Here is an 18,444-nt window from a genome sequence, read left to right on the forward strand (position 1 = left end):
TCAATGCACCCCAGCACTATATTCTGCATTGTCTGGGGTTTTTCCTCATCATCCTTCTATTCTGATTAATAATCTATTTTTGCTTCCTTATCAGCACTTTATATTCGATGATAGTCCATCACGTTGATAAGTCCATAATGTTCCACGGACAAAGCCCAAATGAAGGGTTTTCATCTATCGAGATTTTATGAAAATAAATAGATTCTATGTTGCACGCTTCATTTCTTTTATACTATGTTTATTTTTTGTTATACCAACACCATAGTAGCCCTGAATTTTATTTATAAGTTTATCGTCAGATGATCCTTTCCAGAAATTTTTTACCATTCTTTAACAAAACATTCTTCAAGGCTCCACGGAGACTTCATAATCATGAACCTATCCGCTTCTAAATATGATCAAAATTTCAAATTTAACCAGAATTGACAAAATTTCCCAATACAAACACCAAATTTTCCTTTCATAATAACTAGAAAATCAATTTTGGCACTAAAAATATTATTATTTTATTTGTATAAAATAACATTTGAAATAAGCAAAAATGTAAAAAATCGAATTTTTAAAAAAATACAAGGTACCAGGTGCCCTTAAGGCAATACGATTTTTTATGAAATATATACTTTTAGTTATCACGTAAGTTATATAATATTTTACACAGGCTTACGTACCAATGAGTAACACATGTCGTGATTTAGAAACAGCTATAACAGAAGAGGACGTACAATATTTAACCAGAAATGGAATCGACACAAAATGGAAAGTAGAACCGCCGCCAAAAATAACTGTAAGTATATAGTTCATTAGAAATTTCCATTATTATTTTACTTAGCTTATTATGTTTCTATAAATTATCTCTAATTTTAATGTTTCTAATTATCTCACATTTTTTCAACTCGTCTGACAGTTGATTGTGATCCTAAAAATCTATCTTTCAGATAAATTCATTAATAAAAATCTGAGCCTGAAGGATCTAGGTAACGCATAGGTCATACCGTGTGTAAAATTATACGGTTACCGAAAAATACGCGATACATCAGCATATTTAAATAAGCAGTCTGAAGTTTATTGCAATTTTCCTGTAACAAGCAATTTGCTCATCAGTTATTTAAGAAATCATCAATGTTCGTTATTGTATCTTGATATGTTCAACAGTTGATATCGCTGTGATAAAATATCCTATTCTTTTAATCGAGAAATTTATTTTTCAAATTTTACGTTTTAATTTTTTTCCATTAAAAAAATGTTATTAACTATTGCATGTCTATTATAATTGTAAGGCTTAATTAGAGAACCAATTTATTTAATAAACAAAATAAACATAAACCAAAGTTTGAATATAAAAACAATAAGTGATTACGAAGGAAAATCCTAACGTGCATTTACAAAGTAAAAAGTTTTTCTGTTTTTCTAATAGTGCGTTCGGAAAGCCGCTGTGCAACATGTTTTAGAATTATGTGGCACATTCTATTCTTTCGGCGTTAGGTTGGTAGGGTGTTGGTTGCTCAATAATAAACCAATACGTAGCTGTTGAGTTATTGAACGTGTTTTGTTTCGTTTCTTGTTTCAAATTTAACATTTTAATTTTTTTCCATTAAAAAAATATTATTAACTATTGCATGTCTATTATAATTGTAAGGCTTAATTAGAGAACCAATTTATTTAATAAACAAAATAAACATAAACCAAAGTTTGAATATAAAAACAATAAGTGATTACAAAGGAAAATCCTAACGTGCATTTACAAAGTAAAAAGTTTTTCTGTTTTTCTAATAGTGCGTTCGGAAAGCCGCTGTGCAACATGTTTTAGAATTATGTGGCACATTCTATTCTTTCGGCGTTAGGTTGGTAGGGTGTTGGTTGCTCAATAATAAACCAATACGTAGCTGTTGAGTTATTGAACGTGTTTTGTTTCGTTTCTTGTTTCAAATTTAACATTTTAATTTTTTTCCATTAAAAAAATATTATTAACTATTGCATGTCTATTATAATTGTAAGGCTTAATTAGAGAACCAATTTATTTAATAAACAAAATAAACATAAACCAAAGTTTGAATATAAAAATAACAAAGTGATTACGTGCATTTACAAAGTAAAAAGTTTTTCTGTTTTTCTAATAGTGCGTTCGGAAAGCCGCTGTGCAACATGTTTTAGAATTATGTGGCACATTCTATTCTTTCGGCGTTACGATGGTAGGATGTTGGTTGCTCAATAATAAACCAATACGTAGCTGTTGAGTTATTGAACGTGTTTTGTTTCGTTTCGTGTTATTTTCCTTTATCGGAAACAATAGTTACGAGAAACGTTATGGTTCTTTCGAAAGAGGAACGCGAATATTTCTCGTGGAACACGCCTTTCGTGAAGGTGATAAGGTGATTTACTGATTTAGCGAAGTACAAGTTTTCTGAAAAGTTTTCAAATAACCCTGTTCTTTTTAAAGAACCCTATTCGCAATGCAACTGGAACTCTTATCGAAAAATGTCGGGTAATGGGCTCTGTTGAAGACGCTGATAAGGTGGAAGACCACCTAAACCAAACGAACAGAATCTGTTGGTTACGACTTTTAAAAATAGAATAGAAAGAAAGGATAGAAGAATAGAATCTTATGTCCGAAAGTCCTTCAAAATAAATGCGTAAGTTGACACTCCAGCAAGATATCGACTTGCTACTGCACATACAGTTGTAAGAAAAGAACTGTGTTTCAGTTCTTTTCTTACAATTTCTTTTTCTTACATTTTAAAAAATTACATTTTCTTTTTTATTTTCTTAACATTTCCCCTTTAATGTAAAGGGCGTTCAAGAAGTGAAACCTACAAATCATACCGAAAGACTAAATTATTGTCAATGGTTTAAACGTTTTATTGACCAAAATTTTAAAGGTATTCTCGACATTATGATTTTTACAGATGAGGCTTGGTTTCATCTGGGAGGATGTATTAATTCACAAAATACACTACTGTGGTCGACAACTAATCCCCATAAATTACGCAAACGAGTTTTACACAAAGCAAAAATTGGAATCAGGGTCGGTAATAGAACGCGCATTGTGGGTCCAATCTTTTTCAAAAACACAGCTAATAGTGATTGTTAACAATTTCGAAATCGATCACGGTTGGTTCCAACAAGACTGCGCCAAAGCGCATACAACTAACAGGTCAATGACCTTTTTACCAAATGTCTTTGGTGAACGAATAATCTCGAGGGGTTTGTGGCCTGCACGATCGCACAATCTGACTCCCCCAGATTACTGCACCTGGACGATTGACAAACTAGAAACCGCAATAACGGCATACGTATGAAACATTCTAGTACATTATCTGGTTTAAGTGTTTAAAAACATATTGAAACGTGTACATTGTTGTATTGATATTGGAAAAGTAATTTTCAATACCTTTTATAAACTAATCCAGTTATTGTAATATCCGTTTCTATAAAATAATAAAATAAAATTACAAAGTAATAATTAAGAAAGTTTCGTAATTAACCTTCTATAATTTCAGTGCACAGAAACTTTTCGAACGCACTGTAGAATTGTTATTAGTGTACGTTGAGAATTTATTTATTTCAGTTTAAAAAAAAAATCATAAAAATAAAGCATTTACCGGGACACAGGTGAATTAAATATGTTTTTTTTAGGTATTTATAATTCTATTATTAAATATTAATATTAAATATTCTTGTTCATTATTTTTTTTTTTTTGTTGGGTATAAAATTGTTAAGTTATGATAAATTCATTAAAAAAAAAATACTGAATAAACCACGCACAATTGACGAACTAAAAACCGCAATCACGGAATACGCTGGAGACATTCCAGTAATAAATTCAGTAATTATTGTAATTATTTAATATTAAAATAATCAAAACATTACTGTTAATAGTTGATGATAGCGAGCAAAGCGAGCGTAGGTTAAGTTTGGTTAATTTACATCTATAATTATAAGCAGCAAACGTTTGGGTTATTCTTAATCACCCAATACAACCATTATACAGGGTGTCCCATATAAAACGCAACCCATCAATCACTCATCTATGAAATTTCAAAAGTTAAGCTTACTCCCATACTCGTTACTGAAATGGACTCGTCCAACATCTGAACATCGTGGCGACGCAGTAGAACACTACCTATAGTAACAACAATGCAATCATATCGTTCAGTGTATTGCTAGAGACAAGATGGTATTTTCGTTAGATGAACGTGTTTTCATTGTTGAGTCGTACTTCAGTAAAAAATCAGCGGTTGCAGTGCAAGATCTGTTTCGCCATAAGTACCCAGATAAACCAGCTCCTAACAAAACATCAGTATTAAGGTTAGTTGCAAAATTTTGAGAGACCGGTTCTGTTAATAACAAGAAACACACAAGATCTGCGTCAATGTTGAATACAGATACAGTCACTGAAATCAAAGACCGATTAATCGCCTCCCCAAATAAATCGATCAGAAGTTTGTCTGCTGAAATTAATTTGTTTAAATCGACTGTTCATCGGGCGACCAAACAATTACAATTACGATCTTATCGCATTCAAACGGTTCATCAACTTCTTGAGCCCGACAAAGTAAAACGGCTACAATATTGTCAACGGTTCCGTCCATTTCTGCGTGAGGGAATTAATGTTATGGATTCGTTATTTTTCACGGATGAAGCACGGTTTCATTTGGATGGCTACGTAAACAGCCAAAACAGTAGAATTTGGAGTGCTGAAAATCCCCCCCACGTTTATCACGAAAAACAATTACACACGGAGAAGTTGGGCGTGTGGTGCGCGATATCGCGGTCCTAATTTTTTCGAGTACACCATTAATGCAGAATGATATCAGGATATTTTATTTTAGTTCATTGCACTCTTGGAAGAGGAAGACAGACACTGCTGGCTACAACATGACAGTGCGACATTGCATTACGCAGGTTCAACTTCTGATTTTGTTGAGGAATTCTTTGGTAATCGTGTTATCGGTAATGGTGGCTTGTGGCCACCAAGATCTCCAGATTTGACTGCGCCGGATTTTTTTCTACGGGGTTACCTCAAAGAAAAAGCCTACAGCAACAAACCACGAACACTTGAACTATTGAAAGTCAATATTGAACAAGCTGTATTAAATATCCAGCCACAAACTTTGAAAAAAGTTGCAAGAAACGCTGTAAAACGGATTGAAGCTTCTATTCAAGAAGATGGCGGTCACTTCCAACATTTACTCTAAATGTAAGGTAATGGATGGTAATAATAAAAATTACATTTACATTTACACATGCCTTTTTATTATTTCAATACCTACCAATATAAGGTTGGGTTGCGTTTTATATGGGACACCCAGCATTATAATTTTTATAACAATTTATATTTATTTATTTTATAAATATAAAGTAACCAAACTTAACCTACGTACGCTTTGCTCGCTAACATTTACTAATTAACATACTAATGTTTTGAGTTTTTAAATAGTAAATTCAGTAATTACTGGAATTATTTATTATTTAAGTAATAAAAGCATTACTGTTAATTAGTCGGGGTTAGCGAGCGAGCAGGGGTAGGTTAATTTGGTTAATTTATATCTATAATTATAAGCAATGATGATTTTTGATAGATTTGATATTTTCGCGTTTCATATCCCCCAGACTCCAAAACCACCGTCAGTTCAAAATTTTATATATATATTTCACTTTTGTGTAGACAAATTGATACTTAAAATATAACGTCCCAAAATCTAGGTCGAGTTCGATAACTGGAAAAATTGAACTTTGCGGATGGAAATGGGGGCTTTTTAAAAAAAAAATAAATAAAAAAAATATCGCTTTAACATTCTTAAGTAAAATATCAAATCCGTTTAAATTTCCTACTATTGTTTGGATAAGGGCCTGAAACCTATCTAAGTAAATGTTTTTAATATCACCAACTGTTGGCCCACAGGATGGAAAAAATGACGTTTCGAAGGCAAAAATCATACCTCCCCTAAAAGACAGATTGTCGAAACGGTTTAAAATTGTCGTTAGTCCTCTAAATATTACCTAAAAATTTTGTCTGAAACAATTTTTGATGTGACCAACCCTTATGGCAAGGAATGACCAAAATATTATTGGAATTTTAAGAAGATGGAGCTTCTCGTATACTAAACATGTGAAATTTTTTTACATGCAACCATTGTCGTATCGAGTAAATTTGAAGTTTTTCTTGGCTTTAAGGTAGAAATCTTTTTTTATCTCCTACTTAGCATCAGTGAAATCTACCTCCGCCTTCCGGCGTGCCGAAAGGGATTTTTTGAAGTAGAAAGGTAACTTGAAACGTCGACATTTACTAAAACTTCCGTTACTAAAAATTCTGGCTTATCGCTATATTTTCCCTTCATCCAGCTATACATTTTTAAAAGTAATAGAGTTTTAGCCGGGAAAGTAATACTCCTACAATTGTTACAAAAAATTTCTATCTACAATTTTCAAATCAATAATACGATAAAAGTAACCAGTTAAAGGTTTTTAAATGTTAAATACCAACATTCAACATATGAACCAACATTTCACCTCGATTCCATTGTTTTTTGTTACTAACACAGCAACAATTTTCGATCGTCAATTTCTCAATGGAAAATCTATCGGTTGAAATTTGTAGAATTTAACTGTATCTCTGAAAACGTCACATGATTTTCACGGTTAAAAAAGAAATATTACACCGAATGATATCAGAATGAAAAGTTAGTTGTACCGTCTAAAGCGGCCTAATTGCGAAATACTAATAAAAATATTAATTATAATTTAATTTTTAAAAATTTTTTGTTGCAGAACATCAGATGTCACCACGGACATATTGATAACACTTCTGGTATTTGTGTATGCGATCCAGGATGGACATCGACGCCTTTTGACAGAGATCAATTTAATCCTAGTACTGTTTTATACCATATGTGCACTATTCAAGAACATCCACATTGTACAAAACGTCTATTCAGTTTTGTCGGGAGTCATTATATGACTGTATTTGTATCCTTTTCTTATTTGTACGAGTATTTCCTTTTTTTATCATATAGTTTAATTTTACATTTTCGGATAAGGCAATCTTTTCCTACTCAAAAGGACATATTCCAGAAAATAACATTGAAATTTTCTTTTGAAATTATATAATTTTCAATCTTTCGGAAATACTGAGAAATAATTTATATCAATCAAGTATATTTATCACGAAATAACAAATACTAATGTTAGTAATAATAATAGAACGAAAGAAGTTCGTTATTTGCAACGTAGATGATAAATCATAAAGGTATGTAACAATTGCTCCCATGACAATCAGGTTTGAAAATACATTGCTAAGAAATATATTTGTTATTGCTCTCTCATTTAAATACATTGGAAATACAGGGCAATAAAATATAATATAATGATGTAAATGTGAAATATCTAAAAACTAATAAAAAAAACCTTTCTATGAATTACAAAAATATTCTGTAAACGGCCAGGCTTTCTAAGCAAATAGCTATGTGGAACTGTTATTGTGCGAGTATGTTTTTTTTCTAGGAATGGAATCAATGTTATATACGTGAGTGTATACTCACATATACGCGCGCGCGCACACATTAACACACACAATGAATAAATATAAATTTTTATGTTGGTTTTTTACGGAGTATTTTCAAACCTAAAACCTTATATATAATCACATAACAAAATAACTTCATTTTTTTAAAACCTGTTTAGAAATCATCCAATATATTTTTCTTTAAGCATTGTCAAATGAATTTTTTTTTTTAAAGCAATAATTATTAATTTGAATGTGATAAAATTTAATAATTAATAATAAAATTGAAATTCAAAATTTTACAAATAATGCATGGACACTTATTAGGCTGCAAGTGAGAGCAGAAAATAAGTTTCTATCCGAAATTATAGATATAATTTTCAGTTTTTCATTTAACGTCTTGACACAATGGATATAGATCCATATAAATCATATATATTTAAATCCTACTCATTGCAACAAAGAAATTTCAAATATTACAAATTTTGTTTTGTAATCTAGATCTGTAAACGAAGATGTCCTGAATGAATGATTCATTAGCTCATCAACGCCCAACCGAAACTATTAAAGTTAGAGATATGAAATTTTAAGAATGTTTGTTTTATATAGTAAAGACATGCTAAGAAAGGATTTTCCGAAATTCGACTTCTGATGGGACGAAATAATACTTTGCTTTTTTTTCTCGATTTTTTCTTTCTTCTTTTGAAAGAGATAACGATTTCATCTTTATTTAAAAATATTCCTTACAAATATCAGTGGTATAGACATTGAAGCACAAGTTCATGGTCACCATCTGGTGAGTCAAGGTCAGCACCCGTGCACGGCTTCACTACACTAATGTAGTAAGCGAGCGTGTGAGGCTAGACCAATGATCAATTTTCAATCCCGCCAAGGTAATCCCGTACAAGGCTTTTGGAACTGACCCAATCTATATCAGCTGATCGGTGCAGTGTGACGTGGCAAAGTGTAGGATGATATAATCTTAGGGAATGCTTATGCATGTGCGTGCGTACATATTAGAGTACGTGTATGAGGCTGTTCCAGTTGAAGGTAAAAAACAGATTCTTAAGCATTTTAATGAGATGAATATTAGTGACGAGCAAAATTCTTATTAATGAGGGTTATAATAAGCGTTATTGTGTCCAGGGAAGACGTAATCGATAGTGTGAAAATGATGTAATTTTAGATACAATCTTTCGTAATAAAGTAAGGTTTAGCATTAAACAAATTGAAGTCTATAAAAAACTTGTTTATTTTAATTCATGGAATAAGCTGGAAAAATCTTAACTCTTGCAAATATCAATTAAATTTTCCTAAACCTTCTAATCACCAACGAGGTAGCCCAGAAATAGTTCGCACTCACTAAGAACAACATTGCTATTTAAAAAAAATAGTATTGCATCTTTTAAAAACCAAAATAGTTATTACAAAGTATTATATATCTGTCGATTTTTTCTTCTTAATTTTTCTAATTTGTAGCTTCAATTTTATATTTTCAAGCTGTTGTAGAACAATTTGTAGAAAGCTTTATACGTAATCCGAAGAAATCAACTCGACGTGCGTCACATGAAATTGGCGTTACAAATGGCTGTTTGGCGCGTATTACGAAAATAATTGCACTTTATACAAACTAACCGTGGTTCAACACATTACATGTGACGTCAAAGTTACTCGGCTATAGTTTTGTTTGGAAATGATGAATAGAATTGCAGACAATGATACATTTTTAGATAAGGTAATTTTTAGTGATAAATCAACGTTTCAAGTCAGTGGTAAGGTAAACATCCATAACTGCCCAATATGGGGTAGCGAAAACCTTAATGAAACTTTGCTGCACATTCGTGATTGCCTTTAGATCAATGTTTCTTATGGCCTAAGCAAACAAATAATGTAAAAATTACCCGTTCTTCTTTCAGGAGACAACCGCATATGGTATCGTTTATCTGGACATGTTTCAAAATTTTCTAGTTTCTCAGTTAGATGATGATAATTACTGTTAACGATAACCATAGACGATGTTATTAATATCAGCAAGACAGGGTATCACCTCACTATCGCCTAGACGCCCGAGATTGTCAGTGTAGATCGATCGTGAAGGTCCAATTACATGGCTACCTCGCTCTCCAGATTTGATCTCGCTAAATCTTTTCTTGTGAGGTTTTATTAAACATCGGGTTTATGTACCAACTTTACCTGCTGATCTTGTTGAGACTGTTATTTATTACTATAAATATATAATAATAATATTTCAGATTCGTTTATTTCCTTAGATACAATCTCTTACGCAGCAGTACAAATAATTAGCTATCTAGGTACAGACTATTTGAGAGAAAAGCTATTTATTTTAAATCTTTCACATATAATATCTATTTTATACACTAAATTTTATTAATTTTTATAATTGATATAACTTTGAAGTAAATTACTTATTTCAAAGAGATACTACGTTGTAATACGTTTGCAGTAATACGTAATTTTTTAGAGGCATGAATAACAATACATGAGAACAATGACTAACATAATGAAAACTACAAAAATATAGTAATACGTAATATGTAATTAAGCATTTAATATAAGATGATAAAAATTGAAATACAGATATTTATTCTGAAATAAAAGTCAGAATAAATATTTATAAGTATAACAATCTTAAATTCTAAATCTTCCTCTTTAATATATGTTTTTATCTATATCATTTATTTTACTATTCTCTATACAAAATTATCCTAAGCAGTTATATTTGAATATACAATATAGTTTAGCATAAAATTTAAGCATTGGGTTCTTGATAGAAACACAATATATAAAGGATCTCTTTATATATACCACACCAAAAAAAAAGAACTAAAAAAAAGCCAAATTAGTTTAACTAGTCATGCATCAAAAATCTTAACTAGAATTCTATACAGAAGAATTGAGAGGAGAGTAGAAGAAGTGTTAGGAGAAGACCAATTTGGTTTGAGGAAAAGTATATTGACAAGGGAAGCAATTTTAGGCCTCAGATTAATAGTAGAAGGAAGATTAAAGAAAAACAAACCAACATACTTGGCGTTTATAGATCTAGAAAATACATTCGATAACTTAGACTGGAATAAAATGTTCAGCATTTAAAAAAAATTAGGGTTCAGATACAGAGATAGAAGAACAATTGCTAACATTTACAGGAACCAAACAGCAACAGTAATAATTGAAGAAAATAAGAAAGAAGCCGTAATAAGAAAGGGAGTCCGATAAGGATGTTGCCTATCCCCGTCATTTTTTAATCTTTACATGGAACAAGCAGTTAATGATGTTAAAGACAATTTAGATTCGGAGTAACAGTACAAGGTGAAAAGATAAAGATGCTACGATTTGCTGATGATATAGTAATTCTAGTAAAAAGGATTTAGAAGAAACAATGAACGGCATGGATGAAGTCCTACGCAAGAACTATCGCATGAAAATAAACAAGAACAAAACGAAAGTAGTGAAATGTAGTAGAAATAACAAAGATGGAACACTGAATGTGAAAATAGGAGGAGAAAAGATTATGGAGGTAGAAGAATTTCGTTATTTGGAAGTAGAATTACTAAAGATGGACGAAGCAGGAGCTATATAAAATGCCGAATAGCACAGGCGAAACGAGCCTTCAGTCAGAAATATAATTTATTTACATCAAAAATTAATTTAAATGTCAAGAAAAGATTTTTCAAAGTATATGTTTGGAGTGTCGCTTTATATGGAAGTGAAACTTCGACTATCGGAGTATCTGAGAAGAAAAGATTAGAAGCTTTTGAAATGTGGTGCTAAAGGAGAATGTTTAAAATCAGATGGGTGGATAAAGTGACAAATGAAGAGGAGTTGCGGCAAATAGATGAAGAAAGAAGCATTTGGAAAAATGTAGCTAAAAGAAGAGACAGACTTATAGGCCACATATTAAGGCATCCTGGAATAGTCGCTTTAATGTTGGAAGAACAGGTAGAAGGAAAAATTGTGTAGACAGGCATCGTTTGGAATATGAAAAACAAATTGTTAGGGATGTAGGATGTAGGGAGTATACAGAAATGAAACGACTAGCACTAAATAGTGAATCTTGGAGAGCTGCATTAAACCAGTCAAATGACTGAAGACAACAAAAAAACCTAATTCTTAATAATACACTACTAATAGTATAATACAGAAGTCATATATATATATATATATATGACTAAAATGTAAATATATGACTAATATGACTAATGATAAAATATATATAAATATAATATAGGTGATTATAATTCCTAAGATATATTGTTTAACCTATTTCAAATTAGTATAAAGTTGCAATAATCAATGCATAACCTAACCTAGATAATTCTTACCTTGAATATATTATATTTTTATAACATCCAAATCTTAATACTGTACTAAGATATATTTGTATACAAATAGATTTTTTTAATAATAATATGTAAATATATATATTTATTTATTTCTATACAAAAAATAGAATTGGTTTTCACTCTTTAACGTATTCTTAAGGGAATAAGGGAAAAAATATCATTTTACAATTAATGATCGTTTTTCATTCGAACTTAATTCACTTTGATTAAATGATTATTAAAATTCCACCTTTCTCCCTTATTCCTCCCATTTTCCTATTTTTGGCACTATAGCCTCCTTCCCTTCCAATTCCCCTTCATGACGCTCTCTGTAAAATATTCTACTATCCATTTTACCAATTCAACCTTTCAAATTGGATTTGTCACCCTTTCAAAATCAGTCGTCACTCATCTATTCACCTATCATCCCTTCCTGTCTCTTAACTTATGGCTGCTCCATCCGGACTATTTTTTTGGTAATGTTTTCGTCGTAGTTATCTACGCTCTTTACTTCGACGGAATCAGGTGAATTGAACGATATATTTTAATTCTAATAAAGAGGACAACCCATTGTTGAGTATTTTTAAAGTTTACCCACTTTGATGGCTTTAGAGATTTACTTTATAATTTTGATATTAAAAAAAAGAAGATTGTTTTTCAATATAAGCAGTATTAGTTCATATTAATTCTGAGTTTTCTTTATCTACAGAGCACAGCATATTTCTATATATATAACACATACATATTTTTAAGTTACTGTTCCTATTTTCTTCGTTTTAACTAAATTTTCATTACAAAGGTAGATTTGATCGCCATGCTTTTAATGTTTTAGTGTTGGTATGTAAATATATAAATCCAATCAAATCATTTGTTCTATATTTGGATGTTCCATAATAATTTACTATTATCAGATTCAGAAATCTTCATAAATTAAGTTTTATTCTCATTGAAATTTAACCCAATTTTTTTTTAACCTAACCTTAATTAAAATTATAATTATAAATGGAAATGCTAATTAAAAAAGAACTTTTAAGACTTCGAGGTTTTCAGGTTATTATTAGTCGGGTTTCGCATTTTTTAAATAATAAAATCTCTCATTAACAATATAATTTTGAAACCTTAATTTTGGTTGTAATGTATAAAGAAAACAGCAGATTCTAAGGTATAAAATAATATAATTCAATCAAATGTGGCCCGTTGGTATGATTTTAAAATAATCAAAATAATAAAACCCATTTATCAGCAATATTTTAATGCGTTCTAACGCTTTCGGAAACTAATTCCATCTTCAGGAACTTAATTTTTTTAATTTTTTTTATTATTAACTAAAACTTTTTAATCGTCATGAGTACAATTGTTGTGAAAAGTGTGTAAAATATATAAAGTGGTCGTCATGTGTTAAAATTGCGTCGACTTAACCTCCTATCATAACGAATGTCACATTCATTATGACAGGACGTTAAGTCGACGCAATTTTAACACATGACGATCACCATTATATATTTTACACACTTCACACAACGATTCTACTCATGACGATAAAGTTTTAGTTAATAACAAAAAAATATTAAGTTCCTGAAGATGGAATTCGTTACCGAAAGCGCTAGGACGCATTAAAAGATTGCTGGTAAGTGGGTTTTATATTTTAATTTTTTATTAAAAAATATTATCTTTTTTTTATTTCACCAACTTATTCTAAGTAAAAATCTATTCGTACGCCAAATTAAAAAGATATTTGTTCTTAGTAAAACGAATGATAGTTTTAATACTTCTTGATAAAATTTAGTGTAAAAAAAGTTTACTTTTTGGTTATTTTTATACTAATGTAGCTACAGTTTATTGAAAAATTTGTTCTGTAAGTTCAAGTATCGGTTAGAAAAATATATATACAGGTATTTCATGGATTTTTTTTTATTTTTAAATCCTATTATTTAATTTATTATTATTTTTTACTTAGATATTTCCTTCATTTATAAAACGCAGGCAATGAATTTATTTATGAGCATATGCTTAATTGGGTTAATATATTGTGGACACAATTTAATTCGAAGCTACGAGATTATACACACTAATAAGAAAAGGAAAAAGTATGTAATGCTATGCTTTTTGATTAATTTATTTCTAAAACTATTTGTAAATTTAATTATTTTAATTTTTTTGCTAAATAAAGTGTAAAAATGAATGTTACTCGATAAATAATTATGAATAATCTACACACACTTATACTGCAGCAATTATGCTACAAAAAAAACAATGACCGTGGAATGTAAAGTTATCAAATATTGCAATTTGTTGTCGTACGAATCATCAAATTAGAATAATTGAAAAGGTACTAAATTGTTTTTAATATATCAATAATTAAATATGTTATTTATTTAATTTTTTTCTTAAATAAGATTTATGCGAATTAGTAATCAAATATTAAATACCGTGTATTTCAAAATGAATTCCGGGGTTTTAAAGTTACGTTATATTTGTTCAGTGTGACTTACATTGATAAATTTTACATGAATGAAAGAGCTACTCAGTTTTTCCTATACGTATTCAATGTTAGTATTATTCGTCACGTGACACACATCCAGTCGATAGGAAAGTTCATCTCATACTTTAATCACAGCAAGTCCGGAGTAATTGATGCGACAGCTGACTCAATCCTACAGCATGTCTCAAGTCGAGTAAGTCCTTTCTTTTTCCTGTTTAGCCTCCGGTAACTACCGTTTAGATAATACTTCAGAGGATGAATGAGGATGATGTGTATGAGTGTGAATGAAGTGTAGTCTTGTACATTCTCAGTTCGACCATTCCTGAGATGTGTGGTTAATTGAAACCCAACCACCAAAGAACACTGGTATCTACGATCTAGTATTCAAATCCGTATAAAAGTAACTAACTTTACTAGGACTTGAACGCTGGAACTCTCGACTACCAAATCAGCTGATTTGGGAAGACGCGTTCACCACTAGATCAATCCAGTGAGTAAGTGGGGTAGGTAAGCCGATAACTGTCGTACATATATTTGATTCTTTGTAAACCTCCCCAAAAAAAAAATCGCACGTGATAAGATTGAGCGAACATGGAGAGACCAAGCAAAAAAACACTATCATTTAGTCCCCGGTAACCAAACAAGCGGTCGGGGAGAATTTCATCTAACTGATCACGTACAGCATTATGCCAATGAATAGGCGCACCATCTTGTTGCCAAATAAAAATCTGTGGTTCGTATTACAGTTGAAGCAAAAACCATAGTTGTAGCATATCAAGAAAGGTCATTGCAGACACACTTGCTTTCACGAAAAATTACGGCCCGTAAACTTGCCGTCTGGGTGGGGCACAAAAAATGTTCACTTTTGTGAAGCCAGTGGTTTCAATTGTTTTATACCATTTACGAATGTTATTATCACTAAGAGATTACAACGAAATGGACGTTGAACGTTAATTAGAGATGCACATTTTGCACTGTAAAACACAGAACGGTTTCTGTTGGAGATCGCCATCTTTACTACTAACGCTTTCAAACGGAAGATACAGGAAACAGTTTATGAGCTTGCGCACAGCTAAAACTGTTTGAGTTGCTCTTTCATTTCAAATACAAGTAATCATTGTAACTTGAGAAATATTACGTAGCTTTAGAACCACTACATTCATTTTGAACAATCTATATTTTAATAATACAATAAATAAATACGGATATTGACGGAAATTGAAATTAAAAAAAAAGTTTTTAAAAACATGCTTTTCTTAATATATATAAACATGTCATACTAAATAGTAAAAACAAATTTGTTTTCAAGAAGTTACTTTTAAAAAATGTTCTATATATGCATGACTAAAAAGAAAAGCGGTGGGGCTCGCTCTCATACGCAATATCTTGATAATTACAGAGCAACAGATACTTTTCTTTTAAGTCATGTATGAATAGAAATTTTAATTTTCTTGAAAACAATTTTTTTTTTACTTTTTAATACGAACTGTTTTTTATTTACTTTTTGAAGAAAGGAAAGTTTTGAAAATAAAAAAAAATTATTTTTTACCTTTTAGTCATAACTAGCATCTCCCGGTGTGCCTATTTCACACCTTCCGCAGCTAAGACCTCCGAGTGGATTGCCCTGGCGGGCGGCGTCTCGGAGTGGGATTATTAGTTGTCAAAAATTAATTAAATTTTGTGTAAAAGTGTTTTTTTATTTAATGATGAAAGTTGATCAGGGAAAAGCGAAAAAATATCAGTAAATATTCTTAAAGAAATTTAGTTTAGAACTGTTTAGGCATAGGCGCCGAAGTTCAGTTGATATTTAACGATATTAGAATCAATTTGAAAGATTCATTATTATTATTATATTAATTCATATATTCATATTTTTTTAGGAGTAAAATTCACCGTAGATTTTTTTATGTAAAAACTAATTCGTCGATCTTCGTACCGGAATGGTAGCGACTCACTCTTTCATTCGGAAGTCGCGGGTTCGAATCCCAGTAAGACACGGCATTTTTTCATACGCTACAAAATGTTTATTTTATATTCTCATAACACAAGCCCTGAGTTTACGTGGTGAATGAATCGTAAAAATTTATTTATGTACTTACCTTCCTTCTATGGCAGAATTCCACAATTCGGTTCGTAATCTAGTTCCTTGTATGCTATTCGTTCGATACTGTAATCAGCAAGAATAATCCAGTTAGAATCATAATTCATTTTGTTTAACAGGTTTGAAGATCAGGAAAAGGAGGATGAAAAATAGTTAAATGGAAAGAATATCACATCTTTAAGATCTATAAAGTTTGTTAAACGAAAAGGTAAAAAAATTATTTGTAAATTTTTATTGAGTTTTTTTAATTATATTAAAAAAAAATTATTTATAATATTAAAAAATAACATTGAATAATATGTTATTTATTAACGATATGAAATATTTTTGTAAGAGTAGTGATGATGTACCGTAAAATTTTCATTGTTATGAATGACCTAGTGCGTGGATAATAGTTAAAAAGAACCTTCTTTTATGAAAAGAGTAATCAAGTATTTACTTAAGCGATTAAAAAAACTATTTACACAAATGGTGTAGAATTTTGTATGACAAATCAGATAGATATCAGCAAAATTCTTAAGAAAATCTTCAATAGTTGAATTGTTTATTTTGATTATGGTTAACTTACCAAATATTCTTTTAAGATCTTGTAACAAAACCGGTATAACGGATCTGAGTAACGGATTCCTGCCAATTAAGACAAAAATAGTAGAAAATATAATAATGGGAGGAATCCAGAAAGGGGCTAAAAGAAACCCTTTTAATAAAGCTAACAGGTCCGTTTAACAATCATCATTAGTAAGACTGCCCGCTCACACACCTAAACTGATGTTGTTCCATGAGAAGGGTTACCGGATCAGGGTAGGAATCTCATGGGAAAATGTGAGGACGGACGATCATTCTCACGTTTTGAGTTGAGTCCGGTCCTGCAGGCAAAGTGGGTAGGAGTATAAATACTCCGGGGAAGACCAGTTGATAGTCAGTCTGCAAGGGAGTTCAAATGAGAGTGTTCTGCGAGGAGGTCAGTAAAGGCGCGAATTTCTAGTGCGTACACGTTCGACGCGATTAAGGTGACGTCAATAGTAATTCTAGTGTGGAGAGTACATGAAAACAAGAAATGGTTCGGTGAGTTACTCTTAGACTATAAGTGAAAGAGACAGTGCACTAAATTTTATTCATAAATTGTTAGGGTAGTTTTATTTGTAAACAATAAAGGTATTTGCAGTCAAAGAACTTTATATTTGTCTTATCTATTGTACTACTGTTGTTAATACAAGACTAGTTGTTAAAAGTGTTTTAAGATTAGCGGTCATGTCTTTTGTCAGTGGGACTGAATTTTGGTTTTCAATAATTAACTACCTGTAAATAAATCCGGATGATTAGTTTAAATTTTGTTTTGTATGCAATCACTATTTATTATTATTGTTGTGGTTGTGATTACTATTGTTATTATTTGTTTATTATTGTCGTTTATTATTGCCGTTTTTTATTATTATTACTACTGTCATTATTATTATTATTGATTTGTCTTATTTTATTTATCTACCTAAACTAATAAATTGTAATCATATAAACATTTTCAATTGTCAATCTCTCCTGATCGCTTCGCGAACACGCGACAATATATCATTCACTTTAACATGTTTTTTTTTTTGTATTAGGAATACAATCAACTTTAAATATCTAGATATATGTGAAAATCTAATCGTAAAAATGATTAAAAATCATAACAGTAGAAAATTTTCTATCAACAGGATATTCATAGTGAACTCACAGTAAAATTTATATCTAACGTAGTTTACCGTAAAATTAAATGAATATCTGATAAAAGTTTGTTATACATATATGGCATATATTTAAAGAGAAAAATTTTTATAAAGTGATACAGATAGTGATTTCATAGATATAGTGGTTTTTACAAATCGCTATATACGAAAAATGTACCTAATCGTTTATTAATCAAAAGCTTCTCTCCAACATATTGTCGCTTGTTCGCGGTTCGACGTGGATAATTAGAAACTAACAACTAAAAAATCGTTATATAAAGACAATTTATTAGTCTAAGAACATAGAAAATAA

The 18,444-nt window shown here is 30.6% G+C and overlaps 1 protein-coding gene across 1 annotated transcript in view; it reads left to right on the plus strand.

Annotated features, from left to right (window-relative positions):
* Positions 1-16,210, plus strand: part of LOC142328366 (uncharacterized) — a 68,861-nt gene extending 52,651 nt beyond the window's left edge. Inside the window, exons 6-8 of the mRNA XM_075372073.1 lie at positions 659-784; positions 6,770-6,961; positions 16,205-16,210. Coding sequence (XP_075228188.1) covers positions 659-784; positions 6,770-6,961; positions 16,205-16,210 — 324 coding nt within the window. The remainder of the gene's footprint in view (positions 1-658; positions 785-6,769; positions 6,962-16,204) is intronic.
* The last annotated feature ends 2,234 nt before the right edge of the window (positions 16,211-18,444 follow it).

This window comes from Lycorma delicatula, chromosome 7, assembly GCF_047948215.1.
Source record: "Lycorma delicatula isolate Av1 chromosome 7, ASM4794821v1, whole genome shotgun sequence".
Taxonomy (NCBI): domain Eukaryota; kingdom Metazoa; phylum Arthropoda; class Insecta; order Hemiptera; family Fulgoridae; genus Lycorma; species Lycorma delicatula.